This window comes from Hermetia illucens, chromosome 1, assembly GCF_905115235.1.
Source record: "Hermetia illucens chromosome 1, iHerIll2.2.curated.20191125, whole genome shotgun sequence".
Taxonomy (NCBI): Eukaryota; Metazoa; Arthropoda; class Insecta; order Diptera; family Stratiomyidae; genus Hermetia; species Hermetia illucens.
This window is the reverse complement of record NC_051849.1, coordinates 216,098,344-216,119,561: the sequence shown is the minus strand read 5'-3', so window position 1 is coordinate 216,119,561 and position 21,218 is coordinate 216,098,344. Positions and strand designations below refer to the sequence as shown.

At 45.2% G+C, this 21,218-nt stretch overlaps 1 protein-coding gene across 2 annotated transcripts in view; it reads left to right on the top strand.

Moving 5' to 3' along the window:
- Window positions 1-21,218, top strand: part of LOC119646264 (unconventional myosin-IXb) — a 208,577-nt gene that overhangs the window by 173,795 nt on the left and 13,564 nt on the right. For both annotated transcript variants that reach the window (XM_038046667.1, XM_038046668.1), the window contains one exon: window positions 20,796-21,140. In XM_038046667.1, coding sequence (XP_037902595.1) covers window positions 20,796-21,140 — 345 coding nt within the window. The remainder of the gene's footprint in view (window positions 1-20,795; window positions 21,141-21,218) is intronic.

Sequence of the window (21,218 nt, the reverse complement as noted above, 5' to 3'; positions counted from 1 at the left end):
TGATAGCTACAAGGTCCCCGGTTAAGAACTCTGAAAGACATATGTATTTTAAATTACGTTTGAGAATTATGCAAGCTCTTGGTTTTTCACAAGAGGAGTCCCAAATTACCTGCATGTCTCCTCCTTGCAGACCGCGAATCTGCCCCCGGTACACCCAGGGCTCCTGAGCCAGCACTATTCCAATGTTCTCTTTGGAATTTGCCCTTGCAATCATTGCAGATGCAGCTCTCGCATGGTGGAGGTTTATCTGGGCTATCCTAGTGCTGGCCATTTGCTCCGTTATTGTTTGGAGCTCTTCTCCACTGTCGGAGTGTCACCCTCCTCCTCCGACATGGCGCTTTCCTGCGCGTCGCTGTCCACCCCGAGCCCTAGCAGTCCTAGGTCTAGGTCGTCCAGCTTCTGCTCTTCACTGGGCAGCAGGTCTATTTCCCTGGTTGATCCCGTTCTTTCCACCTCTATGGCTTCCGCGACTTCTTCAGGGACCTCGGTAAGTTTTCCACCCGATGCCTCCTCCGAGGTCTCTTTCCTTGGCTTTTCCTTGTGCACATGCATGGGTATGTTGCCAAATCGGTAGTTGATATGACAACTCCGACGTTTAATTGCCTCTAGGGATCGGTCATCTACCCCGATCGTGAGGAGTTTACCCTTTCCCTCCACCTTGCTTCTGAAGACTCTCCATAGTCGAGTATGGAGATCTTCGTTCTGAGCAATTAGGAGTCTCATAAGGTCTTCTGTTACTATTGCCGCGGCCTTTGGCAGAAAAACTGTCACCATGTGGGCTCCTGGTATATCATCTCCAGCACATGTTGACAGTTCCACCCCTTCCCAGCCTGGCATTATGGAATTATGGTTCTAACCCATTCTACTGTACCTTCCGTCGCGCAGTCCACCAGTATAAGGCCTGGTCGAAAGCGTATCCCGGTGAACACCAGTTTCGACGTCCAACCCTTAATCATCTGCTTGACGACAAGTTCTTCAATGATTTCCTGTTCCTCCCGAGTGAGTATTTGCTCGGGAAACCTTTTTGGCAGTATGGCCAGTCGAATGCCCTTGACCGCACTAGCATAGCTAATGCCGGGTTTCCTGGGTCCTGCCTTCACTCCTGACCTGCCCGGGTTTTCTCCTCCCGTGGGTTCAGGTCTGGGTTTTTTGGGAGCATTCCCTTCATGCGGGCTGATCTCTGCTGCTCCCCGCTTTCTCGGCTCCGGTAGAGATGGCTTAGGTCTGTCCTGAGTCTTCTTAAGGGTCTCTTCTGGTTTCAGGCCTTCCTTCAGATAGCGCAGGTACCATTTTGTGTGAACACAAAACCTTATTAAAATCGGTTTACTGTCTGTCTGTCCGTCTTTTTTTTTTATTTTTTTTTTTTTTTTCGTTGGAAGGTGGAAAGGTTGCCATACGGTTATGTGAGACTTTTACTCACTAAAACCACCTCCTTCTCTTTCGCTTACTCCGCGGGACTGCCATTTCGGTATTACATCGCGGGGTAGGATCAGTTATGAACTGCGGCTTCTGTCGTTATTTGTCACTTTCCTCCGAAGCTCCTCCCTCCTCAGTAGATTGTGGATCGCCTTCATTAATTTTTCCACCGCCCTCCAAGATGTTTCAGAGGCTAGCATGTAGTCCACGATATTCTCGGGTGTCAACCGTGCCTCGGCGTCAATTTCCGCCTCCACTCTGTGTGCAGCGAACCGCGGGCAGTTAAAAACAGTATGCTCCGCATCTTCCGGAACCATCACGCATGTTGGGCAATACGGGGAGTCATCACGCCCGAAGCGATAAAGGTATGCACGGTACTCTCCGTGTCCGCTTAAGAATTGAGTTAGGTGGTAACTAACCTCACCGTGTCTTCGCTTGATCCATTTAGAGACGTCTGGAATAATCCTGTGTGTCCAGCGTCCTTTAGGTGAATCATCCCACCTTTTCTGCCATTCGAAAATAGAATCACTTCGTGCCAATTGCCGACGATTAGTATAAGACTCACCGATTGCATATGATGGGTTATACAGGCGTCGACCCTCATTCGCCAAGATGTCGATGGGGATCATGCCGGCTATCACACAAGCTGCTTCATCTGAAGTTGTACGGTAAGCACTCAATCGGTATGGGGCTGCGATTTTTCTTCTGTTTGCTTCAACCTTCAAAGACGATGCCCAGACTGGAGCTGCATAAAGCAAGATGGAGCTAACAACTCGCGAGATCAGGAGCCGACGGCTTTGCTTAGGACCACCTATATTTGGCAACATTCTTGCCAACAATGTAGCCATTCCGGAAGCCTTGGTTGCTAAATTTTCAAGATGAGACTTGAATTTCAGTCTTTGGTCAACCATAACTCCTAAGTATTTAAGCGTTGGCTGAGACCGTATTATGTGGTCCCCAATCCTGATCTTTATCGACGTCTGCTTCCTTCGCTTTATAATCAAAACTACCTCGGTTTTATGCTCCGCAAGTGTCAGACCAGCTTCCTCTAGCCAAGACCTGATTTCAAAAATTGCCTCGTTTGTGAGTACCTCGATCTCATCAATGTCTTGTGCGACGATAGGTACTCCGACATCGTCTGCGAAGCCAATAATTGTCACTCCTTTGAATAGTTGCAACTTTGGAATTCCATCATACATTATTATCCACAGGAGAGGACCGAGGACTGATCCTTGTGGAACCCCGCAGGTTGTTGTATACGTCTTAGGTCCATCGTCCGAATCGTAACACAATATCCTCTCCCGGAGAAATTCCATAACTATATGCACCAGATATTTAGGAGCGCCCAATTTCGTTGAAGCCGCAATTATTTTGTTCCATTTTGCCGTATTAAAGGCATTCTTCACATCGAGAGTAACTACCGCGCAAGATTTATTAGCCTCCATTGCTTTTTCCGCAATTTTCGTCACCGTGCTGATGGCATTGACAGTAGATCTTGCCTTTCGGAATCCGAACTGCCTGTCTGACAGACCACCCTCCCTTTCTGTGATTGGAACATGACCCGTTCGAAAAGCTTGCCGATGTCGTTTAGCAGGCATATAGGTCTATAAGACGAAGGATCACTCAAAGGTTTATTTGGCTTCGGGATTAGCACAAGCTTCTGTTTCCGCCACTCTTCCGGGAAAATCCCATCTTTGAGGCACGTGGTAAATGTTTCCGAGAACCACATTGGAACTGTCTTGACGGCCACTGTCAGTGCTTTATTCGGAATGCCGTCTAAACCTGGGGCTTTATTTTCGGCAATCTTCTTCGCGGCTTCCAGGACTTCTTTCGTGGTTACCTCGGGAATTTCACCGGGATCTACCTGGACAGTGGGTAGGTTCGACTCACTTGAAACGTATAGAAAGAGAGTGCTGATGATTTCTCGCAGCAAATCAGAGTTGGTGATCGGCGGCGAGCGCTTTCCCTTGATTGTTGCCATAACTGCCTTGTATGCACCTCCCCATGGGTCGAAGTCCGCTTCCTCGCATAATCTCTTGAAGTGTTCAGTTTTACTTCTAGAGATGGCTGCTTGCAATGCTTTCCTCGCCTTCTTATATTGGTTGTGCAACTCTTCAGACTCCGACCGGTTTCTGCTACGTTGGCTGTGTCTTCTGGCTTTAAGGCAAACTTTACGAAGTTCTTCGATTTCGGCATTCCACCAGAAGTTGGGCATTCTTTTTTTTAAGTACCGTGCGGCGAGGCATGGAAGCGTCACAAGCTTTTTGTAACTTTTCAAAGACCTGCGCCACCTTTTCTCGTGCATTTCCCACCGGCATCGCTTCCTGCAGAAGTATTTCCTCGAACATTTCCTCATCAAGTTTTTTGGAGGTCCAACCCGATATCGCAGTGTTCTTGATTCGCTTTGCTCCTGTCGTACGCTCCATCTGGAAGATGATAGCCTGATAGTCACTGTGCATATATTCCTCGCTCACATGCCATTGGAGATCTGAGGTCTATTACCTCCCATCATCGTCTTTTTAAACGCCGGACATCTGTAACTGCCTGTGATAAGATCGACGTAACCCTCCTGTGTTTCTCTGCCTAGCAGGCATTTAGGATTCGCATTGCACTCTTTGGCAATATGCCCTTCTTCTCCACATCCACATGTCTGTCTGTCTTTTTTTTTGTTGAGGAGGTGGAAATCTTCAAAAAGACACTGGTGTGGACACACCAGCAGATTTTTACCCAGTAAAACCACCCCCGACTCTCTCCCTGCCCCGCGACACCACCATAAGGTATTACATCACGGGGCGGAGTCAGCTCACTCTAGCTTTGCCACCTTTCTTCTATACGCGGCGCATGTGACCGCGTTTTTCTCCTCTCTTCTGCTTTTCGCAATTTATCTTGAATAGATGCGACTATGGAGTTGACCGCATCCCAATTCTCTTGATGTGCTAACATTTTCGGCACCAGATTTTCTGGTACCAGCACCTCTCCTAGAGTTTCCTCTAGATTCCTCCCTTCTTCCACAAATCTCGGACAGTGGAAGAATACATGCTCTGGGTCCTCTAGGACTCTATCACAATTTGGACAGTCGGGTGAGGTCTCCAATTTAAACCTGTGAAGGTATTGGAGATATCCTCCATGTCCCGTGAGAAACTGGGTGAGATTATAATTAATCTCACCGTGTCGTCTCTCCAACCACTCCTTGATGGCAAGAATGAGCCTGTGAGTCCACCGACCCTTTCCCGAGCGTTCCCACTGCTCTGGCTATCTATTTATGGATCTCTCTCTCTCAGCGTTCTTCGTCTGAGATAAGGGAGAGATTGGCTTCGCATGGTATATATTCGCCATCTCATCTGCCAAGATGTCGATGGGCATCATTCCAGAAATGACGAATGCTGCATCATCTGAGACAGTCCTAAATGCCGAGCACACACTTAGGGCTGTTCTTCTGTAGACTGAACTCAGTTTGTTACCGTTAATTGTAACCTGCAATGCCTTTCCCCAAACTGGAGCTGCATAGAGCAGGATCGAACTCACTACCCTAGCTATAAGCAACCTGGAAGCATGCCGTGGCCCCCCTACGTTCGGCATCATTCTTGCCAGGGCGACACTCGCAGTGAATGCTTTGTCATAGACATACTGCACATGTGCTTTATAGCTAAGCTTCCCATCTATCATCTATGATGATGATACGATTCCCAATTTGAATACGAGCAAAATCTGTCAGTCTGTCTGTCTGTCTGTCTATCTGTCCGTCACACGCATTTTTCTCGGAGACGGTTATAGCGATTGACACCAAATTTGGTAGAAAGGTGGGAACTGTGAACACTGACGCATACAGTGAATTACATCCTTTTACGTCGAATTTAAGGGGGGTCCCCATACATGCAAAAGGGGAGTGTACATTTTTTTTCATCAAATATAGTCATGTGGGGTATCAAATTAAAGGTCTCGATTAGTACTTTTCAAAGCCGATCTTAGTTTTGACATTCGTTGGAAGGGTGGGGAGCGCGGGGGGTTGAAAGTGATCACTTCTTTAAGGGGACCATTCTCAGAAACTACCAAACCGAAAAATCTGAAAAAAATCAGGAGGCTGCCACTATATGGTGCCTGGGCTGCGAAATACCTTCCATGCCGATATCTGTTTAAATAAAGTTAATAATATTATATTACTACAATTTTTTTTAATTGGTTAGAAACCCCCCTTAGGTTCATCCTAGTACCATGAAATTTCGCAGTGATATAGGCTATAATATAGAGCATGATCTTACCAAGTTTGGTGAAAATCGCACTATTACTAACAAAGTTATAATACCTCAAATTTGCTGCTTCTTTAAAAATTGAAGACTATGAATGTCAATATCACCCGAAAGTGCTACGTACTAAGAAATACACAAAACCTTTCGTACCTGAAGCGTCCAGCTTCCGGTTTTCCGACTTGTTTCAATATTGCATCTATCTTCTGTTATGCAAAACTCACTTTGATATCGAATTATTCAAGTGGAGCTATCAAATTATTACTTCGTAGTGCAATTTTATCCCATTACCGCCAATATCGGATTTTTCACTGTAATTTTCTTTCTCTTAAATTTTCTATTAATATATCCATTCCCCATTGCCCTAATTTCCCGATTGGCGATTACAATCTCTACATCTTCGATTAACTTTCGCAATAATTTCAAATTGAATTCAACGCACGTAATTGTGTAGATTTTCTCGACAAACGACCCAACGACCGACCCCCAGCACGACAACCTACAGATACAGATACAGATGCAGATATGCAGAATGATTAATTAAAGTAAAAAAAAATTCAAACTGGTTTGATTTGTTACCTTTTCTGCTGTCATTGTTGTTGTTATTGACTAGTCAGTTAGCGGAATGTATCTACGTACTTAAGATAGTCAGTCTTTTAGCTATTTATGTATTGTTTTTATGAGTGGATTTGCTGTTAATAAGAGGCACACTTAGAATCGTGCTGCAATTGACCAAATAGGGTCATGTTTACTTCACTCTTGAGACATGTTTATATTTGGGTTCGTACTTAAAAATGTTTTAGTTTTGCAACAAATTCATCAACAAATTCCCCGAATCCTTCAAATATCTAAGTTCTGGAAGCAGAGTACAATCTTTTCGGAAAATCAGCTATTATTGACTATGACCCCTTATGAGTGGGTAAACTTAACTTGATCGGATGCATCTAAATACGACACGATAAAGGTTAATTTCCTAACCATTGAATGTCATGCAAATGCATTATCTGCAGTAGATATAAGATAGCCGGAGGGATTAATTAATGCTCACTTTTGGTGCCAGTTATTTCCGGGTTGATTGTATTTGTTTAGTCATTAAAAAAATTTAAAAGTAGATGATCTTGAGGAACAATCATGTCGGAGAATTTGGCCATAGAATGGTCGAGGTTTTTGGGCAGCAGGAAGCAGGTAAGGAAGTTTCGAGATTTTCCGTTTTGATTTTGTTCCCGTCTCAGCGAATGCAATGGTTCTAGTTTACACCAGTTCAACTAAGTCACGCGTCCGTCGCACTTTCCAGGCTCGTTCCAATTCCTTCAACTTCTCCTGTATGGCAGTTACTGTTCCATTTATTGCACTCCGGTTTGCTGCGGATCTCAACGTCTCATCCATGAAATTATGGGTTTCGATAACTGCGTTAAGGGCGTCGTTTAATCTCCCTCTTTTATTCGCCTCGGGGCTCATTCAATCCGAAGCGATGGAAGTACTTCTTGAATCCACCGTGACCCGTAAGGAACTGCGTTAGGTGGCAATTTAATTCTCCATGCTCAATACACGGGATCAGTGTATGGGTCCAGCGGTCATTTTCGGAATTTTTCCATCATTGGTGCCAACTTCTGTACAGCTACTGGGAAGGTCCGATTCATCCTCCTTCTCCGATAGAGACAGTGTGCCTCATTCGCTAGAAAATCCAAGGGAATCATCCCCACGATGACATACACTGCCTCACCGAATAGCGTCCTATATGAATACCCTCAGCGTGATTGGCCGGTATACCGAACAACGCACGCCCAGGCAGAGGCTACGTAAAACAAGATGGATTTTACCACTCCTGCGATAAGCAACCGGCGACCAGATTTTGGGCCTCCAATATTTGGCATTATAGTTGCCAGAGATGAGCTAGCCTTTGCTGCCCTTTTCGCGCGCATATTCCAGGTGCCCCTTCAAGATCGATTTGGCATTTGTCATTACTCCCAGGTATCTAATCTGATCTGATCGATTTTGAATTGACCTCGTGATTACCAACCTGGATTTTGACAGTGTTGTTTTTTCTGCGATTGGTAATAAGGACCACCTCCATCTTATCTTCCGCCATATCCAATTTCACTATTTGGAGTCATCCTTTGATGGCAGCGTTACCACCGCGCAGCAGTTATCAGCGGCCGATGCCTCCCCCCTCTGCGAATCTTGCTCATTACAACCTTGTAAGCAGCGTCCCACGAATTCGTTCATATTTGCTTTAAGGCACAACTGCTTGTTGCAATTTCACTTGCTTTCCCGTATAGTTTTCTTAAGGCTACTTCGAAGATCGCGGTATTCCTTCTCCGACTGCCGATGTTCTGGCTTCCCTCTGGTTCTTTGGTAAAGCCTCCTTACTCGCAGACACAATGCTCTCAACAACGAGATTTCGTGGTTTCACCAGTAGTTTGGCTTCCTACTGTGATGGAACTTGTGTCGGGGCATTGTAGAGTCGCATGCCTAAGTTATTGGTTGGCATAGCTGGCTCACTTTTTCAAGCGCCGTTCCCTTCGAATCGTGAATTCCTTCTGCAGCTGCCAGGAATGTCCCTTCCTCAAAAGCTCCAGTGGAACACCCAGCTATCCCGGTTTTTCCGCTTTTGACTGCTTCCTCCCTCGGCCTTGATGTCAGCAAAGATGGCCTAATGGTCACTGTGGGTATAGTGTTCACTCACCCGCCAGATCATCCCTCACGCTAACTAGGTACTGAGGTAAGTCAGATCGACGATCGAGCCTCGCCCTCTGCCTCAGAAGGTGGGCACGCATCCAGCATTAGCTAGTACGATGTCCAGCTCTGCGAATGTTTCAAGTAGGATTTAGCCCCTGGTGTTTGTCACTTGACATGCTGTTGCAGATTGACGGAAATCGAGGCATCTCAAGCATATCTTAAAAGATACTTGCTCCCTAAGTCGGCACTCGACAGCAGAGGTATCTTCTCGCGATGTGACCTCGTTTAGGTCTTCGCACTTGATTACTATTCGTCGCTTTCGAGTTTTCACGTCTGCTTATTCCCCTAGCACCTTTCCACTGTTTTCTTGTTAGATTTATTTAGTTCCAACATTAGATCCCCCTTTTGCGTACGGGGGAAGGAAAGCTTGGCTGGGCATGCCCATGCACGCACATCTCCTGGTGCGTGCATGTGCATGCCCAGCCGAGCTTTCCTTTATTCGCAGGAAGGGATGCGCCTGTGAGATTTGGCGACTCAACACAGGTCAGGTCACAAGTCAAGAGCTTAAACATACTGACATGTGGTATCCCAACGGAAATGGTAGACCCGATCCAGCCTGGTGGTTCCAAAAGACCTCCAAGCTAACGACTTATGTGGTGGCGACCCCAGAATGGCCAAACTAACCAAACAAGTCAACAGGGAGTTGAAAAGATTCTTTGGTGCTCTGCTTATTTCGCCTATAAAGTTAACGAAGTTCCCAGTAGAATATTCATTGAGCGGGAATTCATTCATCGGAGCTATCCAATATGCCAAAAGTAAAGGCAATAGCAGGAGGCCAAGTCTGAGGGTACAGGGGCTTTCTGTTTTGGTAATAGAGGGAATGGATGCCCTTCATGTCATTCATGTCTAATGCACTTTGTGTTGAGTTTAAGAATACACTCAAAGTCTTCCCTGCTTGTCGTAAGAAGCGAATAAATGGGATAGCAATTTGTGAGCTGCTGCCGAAGTCAACAACTCCCCGGATAGAGACTGACCTCACAGCAGCGACCTTTGGTTGTCGAAAACGGACTATGATTGATTTCTTGAATGTGCGCACCCTCCTCGATAACGTAGCGAGGATAATCAAAAACCTTGCTTTCTCAAATTTAAGCAGGAATTCCAGTGATATAAACTGGATACTCTGGGCCTAAGCAAAATAAAATGTTGCGACTCTGGAGAGTACTCCTCTCCCTCTTGCGGTATTTTGCTTTTTTACTCTGGAAAGCCAAGTCGTAACAGGCATGAATCCGGTGTCAGATTGTTTTCGACTTTTGCCGTAAGACGCGCTTTCTTGACATGGTTGTTGGCAGACTTCTAACTGTAAGATTCCGGTCGACGTTAAGGAACAATTCTACAATGCTATGATTTTAACTCAGTTCAGAGGAGGGTTCCTAAAGGTGACATTGTGATCGTGATGGGTGATCTGAATGCCAAGGTGGCTGACAACACCTTGCTGGAGCATGCGATGGGGGAATACAGTCTTAATAATAATAATATAATAATCATTGGCGCAACAATCCATATTGGATCAGGGCCTTGAAGTGTGTTAGAGCGCTTCATTCAAGACCGTAACGGTACAGTGTAAGAGGCAATGTGACCAGCATTGCGCTCGCCCGAGATTATTATCCTGATTTGACTCAGGCACTAATTCACAGCTGAGTCGACTGCTATCCGACGTCAAATCACGATACAAATCCCACTGCCACCAGTGAGATTCGAACCACAACCTTCCGTATGACAGCCTTGTGCTCTAACCACTTAGCTATCCGAAACACAATCTTCGCGACCGCAAAGGTAATGGTGGGATGTTAGTGGATTTCTCAAACTTCCACCGTCTCGTCATTGGTGACGCAGTGTTCGAGCACAGAGCCTGCCATAAGGTCAGTTGGATTTCAACTGACCGACACCGTACCAGCAATGTGACTGATCACTTCGCGACCAGACTGACCACTTCGCGGTCAGCAGCAGATCTAGGAGTTGTCTCCTGGATGTACGCAGAGAAGCGCTGACATCGGCCTCGAAAAGGATCACCATCTGATGGTGGCTTACGTTCGCTTGCGTATTGTGCCCGCCACTTCTCTCAAGGTTGAAAGCTACCACCCCCTAAATTCAGCATCGACCGCTTGTATGACCCTAGTGTCGCTCGACAGTGGGAGAGCTGTCTTGCTGATAGAACGGCAGTTCAACAGAGTAACTCGCCTGAGAATATCGATTAGCATTGGATTGCTATGAACAATGCTCTTTTCTCGGGTGCTACACAGGGCGTCGATAAGATCTGACTGACTTGGGAACCATCTAAATGGATTGATGAACGGACTCTACTGACCGCTGCGAGCGATAGCGGGCGTGACCCCTTCGAACTCCAATACCTAGTGAAATTCCGAGGTGTTCAGCATAATTCTCGCTGTGACCAAAGAGAATTTGGTGGTCAGGGAAGCGGAAGATGCAGCAGATTGCAATGATTTCAGGGATGTATACTGCATCACGAAAGAGCTAGCATCTGGTCGCAAATCTCTCGAAGGTCCGATAATGAACAACTAAAGAGGTGGAAAAAACGCTTCAACACAATTCTTAATCATATCAGATCTCGTGAAGTTCCTGTGGATGAAATGGCCAGTTACCCCGTAACATGCAGGTATAGACTGCGCCTCCATCAATACACTCAAAGGGAGTAAAGCCCGCGCAGAGTTGTTTATCGCTATTCGTGCAGTTACTGCTGATTTGTTGCTTCCACTAGTACGGAAATATTGGAAATCCATGACCTTTCCCAGAGAGTGGAGATAGCGGATGATTGTGAAGATCCCAAGAAGGGCACCTGTTTTGAGCGTGACAAGTGAAGGGGTATCTGCATGTTCCCTACCATTGCAAAGATAATAGCTGAAGTAATTCTGGAATGCATCAAAGAACATCTAGAAAGCTTGATTGGCATGGAGCAGGTTGGCTTCCTCCCGGGATCGTCGTGCATTAGCCACATCAACACCCCCCCCCATTGATCATTTTGGAACAGTTTGCAGTTTAAATTTTTACTCTTCATTCATTACGAGAAAGTTTTCGATAGTGTGAACAGGGAGTGCATCTAGAGCGCTCTACGTATGGTTCTCGTTAGTGGACCTTAGGAGCTGGTCATTTCTTGTGGTTGTCTTTGGGACTTAGTGTCTTGTAGCTAATTGCTTTCCTGAAGTCTCTGGATCTACCGGCATGTGTTGAAAGGTACTACCGTCCGAGCTTCTGAGGAATGTCTTTCCCTCTCTTTGTTCATTTCGTTCATTTATTTGAAAAATTGAATATTCTTTCTTCTTCATTGGGATCAGATGAGTCTTCCATGGATTACGTAGGCAATTGGCCGTCATTGTACTCAAGCAAGGCAAAGCAGTTGGGTCTCCCCGAAGAACTGTTTGTTGCAGCTCCTGCAGTTTCTGTAGAGTTGCTGTTTTCCAGATCTCCCAGAGACCGTTTCGATAAATGGGTACCATCTTGAGTCCCACAATTTTAAGGGTTGCAATAATAGCTAAAACAATCGTGGAACACATCAGAAATATCACGGAAGTTTGATGGGTAGAAAACAGACTGGTTTCTGCTCTGGATCTCCTTACTTTGATCATAGCCGATAGCGACGATTTTATTTCTGCCTACAAAGTTTGGATTACCACTTTTCCTGCCGCTCATGAATGTCGAGAATGATTTTGACATCATGAAGAAAGGCCTTATCTAGAGTGCTCAGCGTAGGAGAGCATTCCGGAGAAACTTATAGTGACATACCATCCATGTGACGTATGAGGACGCAAAATATCATATGATGCAACATCGAGGTAAAGTGGAGTTCAGCAGGATCAAGCAGTTTTGTCTGGAGAAAGTGGCACCATAACATCTGGATTTGAGCAAAGAAACAAGCAGAGTCAGACTAAAGATAAACACCAACAAAACCAAGGTTTTCAGTCGTGCTGGTCATCATAATCTCCCTACTTGCATTAATGGGCAAAGCATTGAGGGCGTTGATCAATATATCTATCTTCATAGCCTTGTTCCCGCTGAAGGCGGCAACGAACTAGATGAAACTAGGGGCATTAGCAATACTAGTTCCGCCTTTGCTGTTTTCCCTAAAATCTGGAAATGCAAATACCTCAAACCATTAAGTTAAAGTTGCTCAACGTCAATGTTTTCCTACTACATAAAAAGTAGCCACCACTGCTACCCCTAAGCTGCAAATCTTCGTTAACATATGAGTTTTTTGGCTCAAAATAATTTCGAACGTAGAACATCGTTGAAGTACCGAACAGATACCTGTGAAAGTGCTAATCAGAAGAAGGAAGCGTAAGTGGATAAATCAGATGTTAAGAGAAGATACCAACTCCATTGCTGGCTATACCATTCAGTGGTAGCTATAACACTCAATACTCCAAAGCGACAGACGAGTGGATGGTAGGAACATGTGGCGAAGAACAATTGAGAAGGAGTGCAAGCTTCTTGGAAAATCTGGAAAGGAGTTGAAACACATTGCCGGAAATCGATAAGGATGGCGCATAGTTGTCGTGGATGCGGTACATCCCATTTAGGGGGCTGCAGAAATAATCTATTTCTTCTATGACTCATGCCCATTCTTTTTGGAATGTAGATAATCTATGCAGCCTGTTCTTCCTTGCTATTGCTTATCACTTCTTAATTTTTAATTCTGCAACTGATGGGATTACAGCAGCGGAACAAGCACGCACATCCATGAAGCAATTAGGAACCCAGAGTATGAAATTGAAAGATTTGCTCCCGATCATGGCACATTCCGATCTACCATTTTTTTTTGTTTTTTTTTAATTTTTAGAATTTCTCAATAAATCCGAAAAATATTTGCCTTCTTCTCGCTTCCATGATCTTCCAGCTTATATAGTCTCCAACAACCTTGGTGATTCCTAATGTCCTTGAGCGCGATGATCACAGGACAAATATGTTTTTTTTAAAAGTTTACGCTTATTGTGCTGATCATCTTTCCATATCATTTGCGGGGAAGATACATACCTTTTGGACTTAGGTTTGTTTGTGGTTGGAGGCAAGTTACTATTCCTCCACTGATGACTTTTGGTTTTCATTCCCACACTCCTTCCGTTGCGTTATCACTTTAGCAGTCTGCGGAATCAGCAAGAAGGGATTTCAACGGTTCATTCACACAATTTATGAATCGTAATCCGAATGTTTAGCTGAAGCTGCGAGCAAGGAGTAGCACCATAAAGTTATGTTTTGCTCCCAAATGTCCCTCGCCCCTTTGACACTAGACTATTATAGGTGCTCATCGGAAAATATCAATTTTCACATATTAAACTGCCATTTCGCAGTTAAATGCACATTAACGAGTAGAACTCCTTTCTGCGACTAATTAAGTACAAATTACCGGACAGTAACATCGGAGTACACATATTACGCATGCATGCACCCAGCATACCCACTAAACACAGCATACGAGCAATAAAGCCTGAAGACGACCACTTGCACATGCAGATTACTTTCCACCAGTTTATGTGCGTCCAGATCATACATAAAATTCTTGAGTCTTATTTCATTTTTAGGTTCAGTGAAGTTATGCAGTTGCTGCACCTTTAATGCGCTTAGCGTGCAATCTTTCTCTTATTAGTTTACAAATTTCGCGATGCTTGTAAACAGATACTTATATGCATTGCACCGGCGAACAGTACCTACCAATTCAGGTTTTCAGATTAACATGAATATTACACAGGCTCTTAGGAAGACTGTCTTGATGGTGGCCAGCCATCTCGAACATCGACCCACAAACTGAGCTCAATGAACCTTTTCAAACAGGTCTCTCTCTCTGTCATCGTCAAGTTTTAATATCATGCGCGCAATTGACCTTATAAGCATTTTATTTATCATGCATGCATTCATTCAAGTGTCACATACGAAGATTTCGTGGTACTTTTTTCTAGAGATACTAACACAAAAAGTACCCCCAGCTCAAGGTATCTTTTCGAAACATTTATCTTTTTATGAACATGCCTGGAATCTTACAAGGATTGAAATGCAATCCTGTAAATGTGCCGAAATTGTGTCAAAAAACGAGAGAATTTGCGGTAATTCTATATTCATGTTTTTGAAAAGCTTCAGATGGAGCTCTGAACCCGGAGATTCCACCCTCCTCTCGCCAGGCCTGATCTTTGTTTGGGGATGGAAATTTTCAAAAAACTCCGGAGTTCGCTCACTTTAGCTATTTCTCTATATTGCTATGCGCGAAGTTCGTAACCACGCCTTCCTCACCTCTTCTGCTTTTCGCAGTTTTCGCTGAATTAATGCATCTCAATCCTCCTGCGATGTTGGCATTCTTCTCAACACATTTCTCGGTACCAGTGCTTCACCTAAAGTTTCCTCTGGGTTTCACCACTCGTCCCTGAATCTTGCACAGTGGAAGAATATGTGCTCTGAGTCCCTGGGGACCCCCTCGTAGTTTATCCATTTTGAACCTGTAGAATTATTGGCAATATCTCCCCAACCCCCCTCCCCCGCACCAGAAACTGGGTAAGATTCTAATCAATCTCCCCATGTTGTTTCCCCAGCCATTCCTTGATGGTAGAGACCAGCCTGTGTGTCCACCGCCCTTTTCCGAGTGGTCCCAGTGCTCCTTCCATCTCTTTACAGACCTCTCCTTTTCGGTGTTCTTCGTCTGTGACAAAGGAGAGTCTGAATTCGGATTTTATATACTAGTGATCTCATCTGCCAAGATGGCAATTGACATCGTTCCGGAGATGACGAATGCAACCTCATCTGAGACGGTTCTGAAGGCAGAACATACCCTTAGGGCTGTCCTCCTATAGACCGCACTCAGTTTATGAGCATTACATGATATACGAAATGTCTTTCCCCAAATAGGGATGGCATAATACAAGATCGAGCCTTACCACCCTGGTAATATGTAGCCTACAAACATACCGTGGCCCTCCCACATTCAGCATTATTCTCGCCAGGGCCATACGCGCAAGAGTGTAACTCAGCATGCTCTACTTGCTTTGTAGCTACTACCAATGCTATATGATCGGTATAACCTCCCGAACCACAAGGTTAAATACATCATTGTACATGATATTCCACATTAGTAGACCCAGTACGGAACCCTGTGGGACACCCGCGGAAACAATGTACTGCTTGGGTTCATCATCGGTGTCATACCAGAACGTCCGTTCTCGCAGGTAACAATCGAAAAAAGCAGCGAGATAGGTGGGAACAGAAACCGTGACCAGGTACTTTTGTATAAGGTTCCAATTAATAATAATAATCGTTGGCGCAACAATCCATGTTGGATCAGGGCCTTGAAGTGTGTTAGAGCACTTCATTCAAGACCGCAACGGTACACTAGGAGGCAATGTGGTCAGCATTGCGCTCGCCCGAGATTATTACCCTGATTTGACTCAGGTACTCATTCACAGCTGAGTCGACTGGTATCCGACGTCAAATCACGATACAAATTCCACTGCCACCAGTGAGATTTGAACCGCGACCTTCCGTACGACAGCCTTGCGCTCTAACCACTCAGCTATCCGAAACACAATCTTCGCGACCGCAAAGGTAATGGTGGGATGTTAGTGGATTTCTCAAACTTCCACCGTCTCGTCATTGGTGACGCAGTGTTCGAGCACAGAGCCTGCCATAAGGTCAGTTGGATTTCAACTGACCGACACCGTACCAGCAATCGGACTGATCACTTCGCGGTCAGCAGCAGATCTAGGAGTTGTCTCTTGGATGTACGCAGAGAGGCGCTGACATCGGCCTCGAAAAGGATCACCATCTGATGGTGGCTTACGTTCGCTTGCGTATTGTGCCCGCCACTTCTCACACTAGTGTCGCTCGACAGTGGGAGAGCTGTCTTGCTGATAGAACGGCAGTTCAACAGAGTAACTCGCCTGAGAATATCGATAAGCATTGGGTTGTCATGAACAATGCTCTTTTCTCGGGTGCTACACAGGGCGTCGATAAGGTCTGACTGTCTGGAGAACCGTGGAAATGGATTGATGAACGGACTCTACTGACCGCTGCGAGCGATAGCGGGCGTGACCCCCTCGAACTCCAATACCAATTGGCCGAAATAAATGCATTCTTCACAATCAGGGTCTCCACCACCCAATATTTGCTGGTATTACCCATTCCGTGAATTGCATTTTCGGCCACGCCAGTGGCATCAATGGTTGATCTGGCTTTACAGAAGCCATACTGCCGATCTAAAAAGCCAGGTTCTCGACGATCGGGAGTAATCTATTGTAAATTACCCGCTCCTATTTTTTTTCCATAGTGTCAAGAAGACATGGGTCTACAAGAGGATGGTTCACCTGGACGTTTACCAGCCTTAGGCAGCAGTACCAGCTTCTCCTGTTTCCATGCTGTAGCGAGTATGCGGACATGCACGCTTCGAATAATTCAGTGAATAAGTCCGGTCTGGATTTTACGGCAAGCTTAAGGACTCTGTTCAGTATGCCATCTCGGCCTAGAACTTTGTTCTCACCTATCCTGCTACAGATCGCCTACAGCTCGTCCATGGTCACTGCAGGAATTGCCGTCACATTCATTGATCTCTGAAATGTGTCAGTGCCCTTCTCTTACTGAGGAAATAACCCCTGCATGATTTTCAATTAGATAGTAAGACACGTGATCTGTGGGATTGACCGTCCTCTCAACCGTGCCATCTCAATTCTATAGGCGCTCTCTCACGAATTTACATCCGCTTCCGAGCAGAGGTCCTTAAAGCATTCCCCCTTGCATGATCCTTTTGTCGATGCCCTCTGCGCTGTTCTAAAGCTGGCCAATTCACTATTCCACCAGTAGTTGGGTCTTCTACTGGGGAGTGAGTACCTTCTAGGCATGGATGCCTCAAATGCCTTGGGGATTCATTTTGTGACATGGGCAGTTCTCTCCGTACGACCGCCTACCTTAGTAGCTTAGCTTGGCCATATTTCAAAGAAGCTTCCCTCGTCCAATGATTTTGCAGACCAGCCTGATACTCTTCTCGGCTTTAGGTATTCTATTCCCTGACCTGTCGCTCCCTCCTCAGTTCAAAGTTGCCTAGTGATCCCTGCCGGTGTAGTCCTCACTAACGTGCCAGGACATACCACGTATCTGTGCACGGCTGGCAAAGGTCACGTCTACCATTGAGAAAGACCCCTCTTTGAAAAAGGCGCCTGCATCACTTTTATTGGCCGAAAATAAATCCAGCTGGGCAAAACCCTCTAATAGACTTCGGCTTCTTTTGCTACCTTCTCTGCTCCCCCATTCGGAGGCTCAAACGTTAAAGTCACCGGCAATCATTTTTGGACTTCGTCCCCTTGCATCGAGAAGAAGGTTGCCTTACATGTTTTCAAATTCAACCAATGTGAGACTGCGTGGGGCGTAACAGCTGTGCACGTACACACCGCTTATTTTCGCCCACATGAAACCACTGCCCGACTGACTCGTGGAGCTCGACCTCTGTAGAATTCACTTATGATGGCAATTTCCATCTGCGAGTCATAAGTAGTCTGCTCAAGTAAGTCCTGAGCGAGCCTGCAATGATTGAGGTTTATTTGATTAAACCTCATTTTTTCATTGCAGTCAACGCCTTCCTGAATTCCGGACATTTACCGCTTCCGGCAATATGCCGGTTATACGTTTCTTCATTTCCTTCGCACAATAGGAATTTTGGGTCCCTATTGCACTCCTTGGTAATATGTGCTTTTCCCACATACATCCTGCATCGATCGCATCGAGAATGCCGCTGGTGCATGCCTACGCAAAGTGTCCAAATATAAGCACTTTCCTAAAGAAACCTGGTCTCATAGGCGGCAGAGAACCCATCCAATTCGAACCTTTCCGGGCGACAATAACTTCTGCGCTGCCTCCACTAGCATCCGCATTGTGGCCGTTTGGGTATTATCATAGATTTTTCTTAAGCTCACGATGGATTCTTCTTCCAGTTCCTTCAAGTTAAGTTGTCCTTTTAAGGCAGTGCATATTTCTTGAGCTCAATCATGAGATCACCTTTCTGGGTCCTTCCGATCTTGCTGACATTTCCACCCAGATCTTTTAGGTCGGAGTCAGCTTGAAACTTTTTTAGAATCTCCGCGTAAGACAAATTGCCCTTACTGGAGATAACGATTACCTCTGGGCGAGTTGGCACTTTTACTTTGTTCTTCGCCTTTTTATTAACGACCTTCGTACATTCACCATTTTCGTTCCCGTTAGGTTTCCCTTCGATCGCAGACGCTTGCACTTGGGACGCAGGCTTTTTACCTTCTGCGGTTTAAGTCCCGCTCTTCGGAACTGCTTGTGTCCTTTTTTCCTTTTAGGCGCCTGCTGATTTCCTAGAAGATCACTGTCCTTCTGTAGGACTCTTTTCTTTGCTGTCAGGTCGCTAGCACACGGTTCGGTGTCATTTGGGTCGTCTGTGACACTGTTGGAATGGCAGATTTCGGCTTTTTCTTGGGACGTCTTTCCTCCTCCCGTGACCTAATACAGGGGATCCTAATGGCTCTCATCATGTTTTCAATGGCTTGCTGCACGTTGTGCTTGTCCTTGATAAACTCGGACAGCTCAACTATTTTTGCTCCAAGTATCTTGGAAGTTAGTTCCTCCGGGACAGGGCTTTGTTCTCTAAGAGTCTTGGTCGAATTACTCCTTCTAAACGCACTTTCCCCTGAAGAATTGAACGTGCTTTCCTGCATTTTATATTTTGCCGTCTTTGGCACTGGTGGAGATTGAAGAATTGAGAAACTTCTCCTGAATGGACCAGTTTCTTGTCTCGGAGTACCTCCTGTGGTCGTCTTTCTTAGACAAATGTGGGTGTCGAAACCGCCTTAGGGTATCCATCTCCTTTCAACTCTTCAGTGTTTACCTTCGTAATTAGTATTCTTAGCAAGGTCTTGCTTCATTTGAACACTTCCATCTTTCTCTTCCTAAATCACTTGGCCAAGTTGTCCACCACTGAGGTACTACGGTCGATGAATATCGACGACCGGATGCCCGCTTGCTCACCCCCGAAAGCCCTCGGTACTGGGGTTTCGAGCACCTCCACCGTAAGTTTCCTCCTTCTCTTTTCTTCCACGTCGATTTTATTTTCTAGGTATTCTTCCCATAGCCATTTTGGTACACGCACCAGAAATGAGGAACCACTAGCTCATGCATAGTCAGAAAAGAAAATTACATGAACTAGTATTTACACATCAATAGGTATGCCCCTGATGCGAGATCTGGTCACTCCTTACAGGTGCCTGACCTGATTTAGAGTAATACACGACATCATCTGTTTATTTGAAACTGGGCTCAATTCTAGTTCGCCTAGATTGTCTCTCCTGTGTAGTCTTCATGGTAGGGACGAAATTTTTTGTTGCGTCAAAATTCCACGATCGTTGAAGATCCTGCCGTAAGTTCAGCAAGTCATGAAGGAAAACAAAACAACGAATGATGATGACCTTGTCAAAAAGGGGGGTGAACAATGTTTTCTACGCTTTCCACACAGATGGTAGGTGAAGGAATCGAGGCTGATCAAACTAATTGGCAACATGGCAAGGAGGTCTTCATGTTCAAGGAGCCGGACTTTGTGGAGGAGAAAATGGGTAACGGTCAAAGCACCTAAGCGAATGAATATTGACGAACATCATGTTGAACAGGATACAATGGAAGACGATGAATTGAATGATTCTGAGAAAGTTAAGTTCATGCCCGTAATCGATTGTTCTCATAACTGATTGTAAATGCGACGTTTGTGGTGCCGATTTCCTTTGTGTTAATAATTTCAATCGTGACATTTTCTAACGTTATGGGATTGTAATTAGGAAAACTAAGAACTTTCACACATGATTGGAAAGGACTAAAATCCCTGGGTTAGCTATCGTGCAAACTTGTATCAAAGAGATGCTGCAGTAGAACTGCACTGTGGCTCAATTTTGCCATTTTCTTTAGGCCTCTGGAATAGCTCAATCCTAGGGATTGGCAGTGTTCAACGCATTAGTCATTCTGCCAACCCGGACTTTTAAGAGTCATCCATATAAGTTTCAAATAACCCATGGTAGAACAACATTTTCTCACTGTGCGAAGTGAGACTAAAGATGTGTTTTTTCTTTGAGTTTCTTGTTATAGTATTATTTTAAGCTTTCAACAAGTTCATTAGAGCTGAGGATGCTGGGAGTCCTGAATCCGCACCCCCTTGATGACGGATGGCACCATTTGGGAAGCAACTTACTTCCTATCTTGTGGTCGACCGACTCCTCCTTTTGGGGTTAAACACTCATTTTTCCCAAAACAGTTGACTGACGGTTTTGTTCAGGGGAGAGGCAACTCATCAGACGTTGTCTCACATCTGCCCTTGGACCTTGTGATCTAACCCAGTTTCCCACCCTTCAGATATATATTGAAAAAAAAAATATAATATTCTAATCCCACTATTTTTTTTTCCTTCCACAGACAAACGTTGGGCCAATATTACTATCCATAAATCCTTACAAAGATGTTGGAAATCCCCTCACATTATCATCAACCCGAGCTCTACCACTGGCACCGCAGATGCGACGGGTTGTACAGGAGGCTGTCAGACAACAAGCTGAAACCGGGTACCCTCAAGCCATAATTCTCTCCGGGACATCAGGAGCTGGAAAAACTCATTGTTCAATGCTGTTATTACGACAGCTTTTCGCTGTCGCAGGTGGCGGCCCTGAAACAGATGCCTTCAAACACCTAGCCGCTGCATTTACAGTTCTAAGATCTCTGGGCTCAGCTAAAACCACTACAAATTCAGAATCAAGTCGAATAGTAAGCATTTTTTTGAGTCATAGAAAATTTTCACAAAAATTCGTTCTTCACTTAAATGCAGTTTTCACCAAATTTACC